General features: G+C 37.9%; 1 protein-coding gene across 7 annotated transcripts in view; it reads right to left on the reverse strand.

Annotated features, from left to right (window-relative positions):
* Positions 1-11220, reverse strand: part of SCML2 (Scm polycomb group protein like 2) — a 101262-nt gene that overhangs the window by 48722 nt on the left and 41320 nt on the right. For all 7 annotated transcript variants that reach the window (XM_040468227.1, XM_040468230.1, XM_040468225.1 and 4 more), the window contains one exon: positions 8123-8366. In XM_040468227.1, coding sequence (XP_040324161.1) covers positions 8123-8366 — 244 coding nt within the window. The remainder of the gene's footprint in view (positions 1-8122; positions 8367-11220) is intronic.

Raw genomic sequence — 11220 nt, forward strand, 5'->3', positions numbered from 1 at the left:
CACACACACACACACACACACAGAATACTACTCGGCAATGAAAAAGAATGAAATCTTGCCATTTGCTACAACATGGATGGAACTAGAGGGTATTATGCTAAGCAAAATAAGTTAAGAGAAAGACAGATACATGATTTCACTCATAGGTGGAATTTGAGAAACTCAACAGATGAACACAGGGGAAGGGAAGGAAAAATAAGATAAAAACAGAGAGGGAGGCAAACCTTAAGAGACTCTTAAATACAGAGAACAAACTGAGGGTTGCTGGAAGGGAGGTGGATGGGGAATGGGTTAAAAGGGTGACGGGCATTAAGGATGGCACTTTTTGGAATGAGCACTGGATGTCACATGTAAGAGATCAATCACTGGGTTCTACTCTTGAAGCCAAGACCACATTGTATATTAACTAACTTGAATATTAAAAAAAATAATTTCAACCAATAAATAAACAAATAAAATTTTTTCACCCTTAGAAACATATCCCCTAACCCAGCAAACATTCTATGGAAATAATCAGAGATATGCAAAGATATATTCATCACATTATCTATGTCAAACAAAATAAAAGTTTGGTTAAATAAATTAGGGTACAGCCATATGATGTACTACAACATAGAAATAAAATCAAATTTGTAGGGATATACTTTATATGGGAACACAATCACAATATATTACGAAAAAGTTAGGGAGGAAACTAGAAAATGCAAAATAATCTTTTTTTCAAAATTATTAATTATTTTAAAGTACAAATGTAACCTACAAATACATTCTTGTTTAAAAAAAAGAGCCACAGATAAAAGCAGAAGTTCCCTTTACTACATAAAGTATATAATCACTCCTACAAATTTGATAATACAGCCTTTCAAATCTTTTCTATGTATGTATATACATACATCTAATATAGAAATACATCTTTGTTTTGTTTTGATTTGGCATTATGCTGTATGGATTTTGGGGGTTGCTTTTTTCACTTACTACATCCTGGAGAGCTATCTTTCTTAGTAAACAGGAATCCTCTCATTCTTCTAAATGATTCTATATTATTCTAAGGAATAACTGTACCATAACCTATTTCAACATTTCTTTGATTTGACCATGTGTATGTTCTAAAGCTGTTATGTGTAAGACAAAAAGAAGAAAAAGCAGTATGAGGCCAAATACAGATGAAATTATTTGCCATGGTTATCTCTGCATGCTTTTCTGAATTTTTCGGTTTGAGCATTACTTTTTATATTAGAGAAAACCTGTTATATTAAAAATAATAAAAATAATTTTAAAGTATTATGATTTTAAGAATGTATCACATTACATCTAAAAAAAATGATATTTTTAGAGATGCCTGGGTGGCTCAGTCAGTTAAAGCATCCAACTCTTGATTTCAGCTCAGGTCATGATCTCACGGTTCATGAGTTCAAGCCCCACGTTGGGCTCTGCGCTGATGGCATGTGTCCTGCTTGGGATTTTCTCTATTTCTCTTTCTCTCTCTCTCTCTCTCTCTCTCTCTCTCTCTCTCTGCCCCTCCCCAGCTTGTGCTCTCTTTTAAGATAAAGAAATAAAAAAAAAAAAGAAATGGTATTTTTATATTACAGCTGTCACTTAATGTTGTATTGGCTAAAGTAACTGTCTTCTCTACTCAAAGAGAGTATACAAGTAACTCTCTACTCAAAGAGAAATATAAGTATTTCACCTTGCGTAAGTATAGTAGTAACTCTATTAACCTATGTAATGAATACCCAATGCTTGGGAAAAAATCAAAATGAATCATTTATGCAATGTCTTTGGGTGAGTATCATCTTTTTTTTATGTTTATTTATTTATTTTGAGAGAGAAAAGAGAGCACAAGTGGGGGAGGGGAAGCAAGAGAGGGAGAGACAGAGAGAATCCCAAGCAGGCTCTGCAATGTCAACACGGAGCCCAACCCAGGTCCCAAGGTCCTGAACCATGAGATCATGACCCAAGCCTAAATCAAGAGTTGGACACCCAACCAACTGAGCCACCCAGGCACCCCTCAACTAACAATCCTTTTATTTTAAAGTTTATTTATTTTATTTTTAGAGAGAGAGAAAGAGCACACGAGTCAGGGAGGGGCAGAGAGAGGGAGATAGACTCCACGCTGTCAGCCCGGAGCCTGACTCAGGGCTAGAACTCAAGAAATGTGAGATCATGACCTGAGCTGAAATCAAGAGGAGGATGCTTAACTGAGCCACTTAGGCGTCCCTCAACTAACAATCTTTAACCATACTTTGCCCAGAATCCTAAGGTTCTTCTGGGGACACCTGTGAACCTTTACAAAACAGAATGTGGCATCAGTGGGCACATCTGTGTTTCTATTCTAATGTTTCCAAGTTCTACTTTAACACGGTTTGAGTTATTTGTATTCAAAATGCAGTCATGAAAAGTGCTTTATAATGTCAAATTATTTGTGCCATTTGAAATCCACAATGATGACAAAAGTTAAAATAGAACATCAAAAATTTAAAATTTCTCATACATCAAAATAAACAACTCATCATCTGCATGTGTGGTTTTGCCAAGATATCAATATTCAACAAAACCCACACCTAGAAGTATCAGAGTAAAACTGCAAAACACCAAAGATGATGTGAAAATATTAAAGTAATTAGAGAAAAAATTAAAGATTACAGAGGAAAAATAATTAGACTGACAGTTAAATTCTAAAAAGCAACGGAAACCAAAAGGTAAAAGAATGCGATCTTCAAAGTCCTGTAAGAAAATGGCTGTCACTCTAGAATTCTACACCTTGAAAAAATATCTTTCAAGAGAGGAGTTGAAATGACATATTCAGATGAACATAAACTGAGAGGGCATGCCACTAGCAGACCCCTCACTAAAGAAAAATCTGAAGAATCTACCTCAGACAGAAGAAAATTACTCTCAAACGAAAGATCTGAGATACTAAAAAGGAATGAATAATAAAGAACATTTTCAATATGCTGATGAGTCTCAACAAATACTGACTATATGAATAATAATAATAGCTAATAGGATTCCTGTAAAAGATGTAACTAATTAAAATATACAACAGTAACCACATGAATTTGAAGGGAGTAAGTGGGTATTCTAAGTTCCTTTTACTGTCTTAGTACAGAATAGATACTGATCAATTTCAGACTTCCATTAAGTTAAGAAAACATGTTAAAATTTCTAGAGTATTCAAAGAACAGAAAATATAATGTAGAACTTCCAAACAAGGGGGGAAATAGAATAAGAAAAAATGCCCAAAATAGGACAAGAATGGAAAGAAAACATAAAAAAGGCAGGAAAGTAAAAAGCTCAAAATAAGGTTCCATAATGAAAACCAAATATATCTGTAATCACAATAAATATAAATAGATTAAAAGCTCCAGTTAAAAGACAGACTGGCTGACGAGCCAAAAAATCAAAATCCACCTATTTGAAATAAATGTATCTTTTTAGATAAGAATAGATAAATGTTGAACATTGGAGAGAGAACAAGAACACCAACCAAACAAAAGCTGGTGTAACTACATTAATACAAGATAAAGCAGACTTTGAAGTATTAAAAAAAGAATAACCATAAAGAGGGTTACTACCGAAGGTTCAACTGACCAGGAAGTTGTAACAGTTCAAAATTTGTACACACCTGATAATGTAGCCACAAAACAGATAAAGCATAAAGTAAACACTAGAAGAACTATACAGAAAAATGGACTCATAATCATAACGGACCCTCCAGGGGAAAAAACCATTCGAATAAAAGCAAACTTCTCATCAGAAACCTTGGAAGCCAGAAGGAAGTTGTACTACATTCTTTAAGTACTGAAAGAAAAGAGCTGTCAACCTAGAACTCTATATCCAGCAACTATCCTTCAGGAATGAAGGGGAAATAAAGACATTTCTTGGATGATGGAAAGCTAAGAATTTGTTGCTAGCTGACCTACCCTAAAAGAATTTCTCTAAACAGAAAGGAAATTATTAAAAAAAAAAAAAAAAGGAATCTGAAGATCAGGAAGAACTGAAATGTCAAAACTGTGGGTAAATACAATACTTTCCTTCTCCTGAGTTTTTAAATTATGTTCAATGGTTTAACAAAAATCTTACCAACTGTCCAATGCCATTCTCGATGAATGTAGAGGAAATACTTAAGAAGATTATATGATGAATAGGGGAGGGTAAAGGAATATAAACTGAGGTAAGGTTTCTAAAATTCAATGTCTAGTGGACAGAGGAGGCAGATCTCACAAAGTATCTGTGAAACCACATTTTTTTTTTAATTTTTTTTTCAACGTTTATTTATTTTTGGGACAGAGAGAGACAGAGCATGAACGGGGGAGGGGCAGAGAGAGAGGGAGACACAAAATCGGAAACAGGCTCCAGGCTCTGAGCCATCAGCCCAGAGCCCGACGCGGGGCTCGAACTCACGGACCGCGAGATCGTGACCTGGCTGAAGTCGGACGCTTAACCGACTGCGCCACCCAGGCGCCCCTGAAACCACATTTTTTAAAAAACACTTTGCATCTCCTATTTACACAGCTTTCTAAGTCTGGCTTTGCAAAGTAGCCTAGTAACCATGTTTTTAAGACCACTAATGAGCTCTTCTCTTCTCAGTGCCCTAAATTGATTTCTATCTTCTACTCACCCTTTATTTTTGTGTTTCTCAAAGGGTGGGCCTCAAACCAAGTGCAATTGAAACACCTGAATCCCACTCCGGACCTACTGATTCAGAACCCCTGGGTATGAGCTCCAGAACATCAGCCTTTGTTTTTTTTTTGTTTTTTTTTTAATGTTTATTTATTTTTGAGACATAGAGAGACAGAGTGCAAGTGGGGGAGGGGCAGAGAGAGAGGGAGACACAGAATCTGAAACAGGCTCCAGGCTCTGAGCTGTCAGCACAGAGCCCGATGCGGGACTGGAACCCACAAACTGTGAGATCATGACCTGAGCCAAAGTCGGGCACTTAACCGACTGAGCCACCCAGGTGCCCCCAGAGCATCAGCCTTTGAATAAGCTCCCCCTACCAGGTGATTCAAGTATGAGAATTGTCTTAAATATTTACTCACAAGGTTCTGTCCTTGATCCTCTTCTACCTGTTACACATGCACAATTAAAACCACACCCAGGGTGCCTGGGTGACTGTTGGTTAAGTGTCCAACTTCGGCTCAGGTCATGATCTCACGGTTTGTGGGTTCGAGTCCTGAGTTGGGCTCCATGCTGACAGTATGGAGCCTGCTTGGGATTCTCTCTCCCCCTCTCTTTGTCCCTCCCCTACTCACTTTCTTGCTCTCTCAAAATAGATAAATAAACTTAAAAAAAAAAACAACACCCAAAACTTCCCCCCTTACTGCTATTAATTGGATGTGTAGCTGCCTACCTCCACTCCCAGCCACTGCCAGTACCTATAATCCCACCTGATACAGAGTATTTATTTGAATGAGCATGATGACTCTCAAACCTGCTTTGTCAATTAAGACCTATCTCTTTCAGGCTCCATACCTGCATTCGCTGCTATCCAATGTCCTAAAGTTACTCTGAATTAGTTAGGATTAAGTTCAGCTAACGAGAACAGAAAAACTTAAAAGAATATTGGTTTATACAACACAGAAGTTTATTTCTCTCAAATAACAGTAAGAAGGGGCACCTAGGTGGCTCAGTTGGTTGGTTAAGCGTCAGACTACAGCTCAGGTCATGATCTCACAGCTCGTGGGTTCAAGCCCCGTATCGGGCTCCATGCTGACAGCTCAGAGCCTGGAGCCTGCTTCAGATCCTGTATCTCCCTCTCTCTCTGCCCCTCCCCTGCTCATGCTCTCACTCTCTCAAAAATAAATAAACACTAAAAAATTTGTTAAAAAAATAAATAAATAAATAAAATAATAGTCTGGAAGAGGCCAGTATGAAAATTCTGCTCCACAAAATTCTCAGGGACTCTGGCTCCTTTCTGCTTTCCACTCCACTATGCCTAGAATATGGTCCCATTTCATGGTTCAAGATGGAACTCCACCCAAAACAAGCACATTCCTAGCAGCAGGAGAGAAGCAGGAAGATAGAATAGAGAAAGGTACATTGATCTCTAATACACTTCTTGGAAGTAGAACATATGACCTGTACTTTTATCTCATTGACCAGGACTTAGTCTCACGGTCATATATAACTGCTAGGGAGGCTGTAACTATAGTCTTCACGTTAGGTAGCTGAATTGCGTTACTAAGAAAAAAAGGGAAACCAGAGGGTGGAAGACTACAGCATTCTTGGCCACACATTCCAAAGTTACCATGTCCCAAACTGAACTCCCTAGTTTTCAGGATATACTGTGCAATTTTATACCTTTGTGATCTGTCTACCCTACCTTTATCTCCTTGCCTTTATCTCCTGGCAAACTCCTTCTCTTAATATTCACATCATGTATCTTTCTGTGAAGCTTTCCTTTACCCAACCACCTTTCCCTCCAGCCTAAACAGATGGGATGTCTTTGGGTCACTTTTGTATCTAGCATACAATTGTACTTTTGCATTGTTAATTCTAATATGTTTTTAAAGTCTATCCCTCCATTCATCTGTCTTCCACTAGAAGGTAAACTCCTTGAGGGCAGAGACTGCCTCAGCATCATATACATACAGATCTATAGCATACTACATTTCACAAAAATCAGCCATTAATATCTGCTTCCTAGAATTATGGCAGCATGGAACTGGTAAAATAAGTACCTAATAAAACGGACACTATGGTATGTATTATTGTAATATAATGGGATGTGTTAAGAGTCCCAAATCATAGAAGATTCTAACAGCAGTTACAAGAATATGGCTATATGCTTTTATCTAGCCATTGCTCTTTTCTGGCACACATTACTTACTCATTTTCTACACTCATCTTTCTTTTTTTATGGTACAAATAAATTTTAGTTGGATAAATTTTAAGTATGTTTACATTTGATTCTATTAATTTTATATTTAACTTAGATAGATGATTAGGTGCTTTGCTTAGATCCCACTTATATCTCAGCAGTTATTCCATCACAGAAGACCAGTTTAGGCATCTCTAAGCCCTTGGGAGAGTCACTGAGGAGCCTCAATATTTTGATGATTTTTCTCTGAAAGAAAACATCTAGATGATCATAGTATTCAACTTAGGAAGCACAGCATTACAACTGATAAACAACTGACTATAATAACATATTAATTTATGATGGCTTCCATAGCATAAAATTTTCATTGATTGGGAGATTTTACTTAAGACTATCAAAGTACTGGGGTGCCTGGGGGGCTCAGTCAGTAAAGCCTCCGACTTCGGCTCAGGTCATAATCTCACAGCTTGTGGGTTTGAGCCCTGCGTCGGGATCTATGCTGACAGCTCAGAGCCTGGAGCCTGCTTCGGATTCTGTGTCGCCCGCACTCTCTGCCCCTTCCCTGTTCTCTCTTTCTCTCTCAAAAATAAATAAACATTAAAAACTTTTAATTAAAAAAAGACTATCAAAGTATCAACTTGACTTGCAAAAATTGACCTAAAGTGTACAAAACATATATATAACAGTTAAGCCTAACCTGTTAAAAACTATCTTTGAGGGGTGCCTGGGTGGCTCAGGCGGTTAAGCATCTGACTTCAGCTCAGGTCATGATCTCGTGGTCTGTGGGTTTGAGCCCTGGGTCAGGCTCTGTGCTGACAGCTCAGAGCCTGGTGCCTGCTTCAGATTCTTTGTCTCCCTCTCTCTCTGCCCCTTCTCTGTTCCCTCTTTCTCTCTCAAAAATAAATAAACATTAAAAAAAAATTTTTAATAATAAAAAAATGAAAACGATCTGAGATATAAATAGTGGAATACTATGTGTAATTTTAAATTGAAATATCAACTACAAAGGTAGCTAAGCACCCCAAAATGGCTACAGTAACTAGGCTTCAATGGTCCAAGTGTGACTTGTAGCTTGTCCATATTCTCCAATGTGGATTGTCAATTCAGATTATGATGCTGAGTTGGCCCTCAAGAAATGTAATTATTACCTTCTTCTACCTGTAGTTCTCGAGCCTAGACAGGGCCCTCACTATTCTGTCTGCTGCTCCAGTTGAGCATGAAGTCCTAACCTCAATGCCAATAGCAGTTATATCTAACTTCAATAAAATTTAAAAAATACATAGTTACTTATTATCTTACCTTGAGTTCCTGGTGGTTGTAATACATCTCCTGTCAGGCGACACCACCCAACTGGGAAAATATCTCGACAATCGTACTTGCACCAATAATCAAAAGCTCCACTCCAGCCATCAAATGTGATGTAAATTTCATCTCCTTTGACATCTCCAATCGTTGCAGGGCAGATCATATAAGGGTTCTTTTTATCTATGGCCTCAAGCTTCATTCCCACTTTGAAATTATTTAGAGGTGGCTTTGGTGGTTCCTACCAAAATATTAAAAAAAAGTTTTTGTTAAGATGCAATAAGAAGAATTTGCTCAATTGTATTCTTACAACCCTTATCAACCAAAAATTAAACTCCATGAAAACAGTTGTCAGAGATCTCTGTGAAACTCTGCTCTACAACATCTTACTTACTCTGGAGCAGAACCAAGAACATGGAAGGAAACAAACCCAAACTGATAGTAATTCATTTATTCATTTAAGAAATAGGTGTTATATACTAGGTACCAGAAATTTAGGATTCGCTGGTGAACAAAAAATATCAAAGATCCCTACTCTGGTGGAACTTACCTTCTAGTGGTTGTGGTAGTAGTGATCAGGGTGCAGGTGAGGGAAAAAGAGAGAAGAAACCAACAAGAAATTTTAAATGAGGGAATCAAACAAACCCAATTAATGTGTAAATTATAGGGTATGTTGAAAGTTGGTAAGTCCAAAGAAAAACGGGTGCCTGGATGGCTCAGTCAGTTAAAAGCCCAACTCTTGGTGTTGGCTTAGGTCATGATCTCATGGTTCATGAGTTCAAGCCCCACACTGGGCTCCATGTGGATGGTGCGGAGCCTGCTTGGGATTCTCTCTCCGTCTCTCTCTCTGCCCCTCCCCTGCTCTCTCTCTCAAAATAAATAAACTTAAAAAAAACGAAAAGGACTAGCACCAGACAACATACAAAAATTAAAAAACCTCCAAGTTTTATTGCAGACACAAGAACATGAAACTCATATAGCTTGGGGTCATTTATGATATCCAATCCAGAAACCAATGTTTAAAAAAATTTTTTTAACGTTTATTTTTGAGACAGAGAGAGACAGAGCATGAACAGGGGAGGGTCAGAGAGAGGGAGACACAGAATCTGAAACAGGCTCCAGGCTCTGAGCTGTCAGCACAGAGCCTGACGCGGGGCTCGAACTCACGGACCGCGAGATCATGACCCGAGCTGAAGTCAGACGCTTAACTGACTGAGCCACCCAGGCACCCCCAGAAACCAATATTTAAAAAAGCATACTTTAGTTACCAAAATTTAAAGCATGCAAATGCTAACAGGATTCTTAGAAAGCCTAAGTGCAATGTTAAAAGCAACAGCTTTTCTTTCAATTTGGTTTTTATCACAGTAAATAAGTAGCACCATCATCAACCCAGTTGCTCAAGCCGGAAGCCTGGAAAAAGCCCTAGACCAGGGGTTATCAGTCCAACTGAACTTCAAAATCACTTGGGACCCCACAGCCAGGATTTTGATTTAATTTGTCTGGGGTGGGGCCCAGGCATTAGCACATATTAATTCCCCAGGTGATCCTAATGTGCATCTAAGACTGAGAACCACCAGGCCAGATGCAAAATATTCCCCTTAACACTCACATTCAAAGACTACAACCTGCCAATTCTATCACCTAGATCTCTAGAATCCCGTAACAACATGAAAAGTTAGCCCTCAATTGTTCAGTATATGCCAGGCATGCTTCTAAATGTTTTAATTCTCACAACCCTATAAAGTCAATGCAATATTATTCCGATTTTATAGATGATGAAATTGATGCATGATTGCCTAAGAATACACCATAAATATGAGAGCAGGAGCTGGATCTTAAACATAGGCAGACAACTCCTTGGAACATCCTACCACATCATCTGCCTGGACAACTCCAACTGATCTACTTCAAAGCCCAGCTCTTCTGGTCTCCTTAAGGCTTCCCTGGCCAACTCCTGCCCACTCCTAGGCCCCCTCAAAGAAGATGTTCTTGCCTTCAACTGCTAAACTACCCTTGAAACGTGTTCACTCCTCTGAGACCAAGGGATTCTCAAAAGCAGATACATCTTATTCATATTGCTATTTCCAGCAGAGTACTCAACAAGATTTTAAAAAAATGAATTAACCAAGTAATCACCTGAAGAACAGTAAACAAGCTTTCAAGTAATTCTTTCACCAAGATATAATTTAAACACATATCTGGTAGGTTGATTTCTTTTTTAAATGCCCCCTTTAAACCCATCTCATCGTCCTGTGCTTTTCCAGTGATATCCTTTATACCTCTGAAGTCTTGTAAGTTCCTTAATTATTAGCCTTCAAAGTCCTTTTAATTACATAATCTTAATTTGATTCTTAAAAACCACCCTAAAGTCAGCAGGGCAAGAGTTAGCTTGGTCAAAGATCAAAGGTATTTGATAAATAAGTTGCTGGTAAATAAGAAGCAAAGTTACATACTGCCACTTCATGAAGGGGCTAAAGGTCAGCTAACTGTTATTACATATGGAAGGAAAAGAGGGAGGTGGATTTAACAAAGGATAACTTTGGCAGTTTATAAATCTGTCGTACATATTCACAGAATGGAGAAAACATTGAAAGCACACAGAAGTTTCTTAGGCCCTTATACTGTCAAATAACCAAATAACAATAAGACTTTCTGTAGCAAAGCAAACTAAGTTCAAATGACAATATACATTTTCTGCTACAAAACAGAGACAGGAATGAGCAGAGAAACAGAATGTTAAGATTCAAATGTATAATTTAAAAAGATATCCCAAATGTGACAGTATGTCATCAATGCCACTATGAACTGACAAGTAACAAAAACTAGACAATTGATAATGGACAAAATGCAGTTTATTCTCCGAAGATTTTTACACTGTTTATTAATTCTTCTAAATTTCACGAATATTCTATCAAAGTTACTTACATATGAATAGCCATACAAATAAACAGAGCTCTGGAAGAAAACAAATATTTCTTTTCTTTTTTTTTTTTTTTCAACATTTTTATTTATTTTTGAGACAGAGAGAGACAGAGCATGAACGGGGAGGGGCAGAGAGAGAGGGAGACACAGAATCGGAAGCAGGCTCCAGGCTC

Source organism: Herpailurus yagouaroundi, unplaced genomic scaffold (assembly GCF_014898765.1).
Source record: "Herpailurus yagouaroundi ecotype Mexico unplaced genomic scaffold, PumYag 67690, whole genome shotgun sequence".
Classification (NCBI taxonomy): Eukaryota; Metazoa; Chordata; class Mammalia; order Carnivora; family Felidae; genus Herpailurus; species Herpailurus yagouaroundi.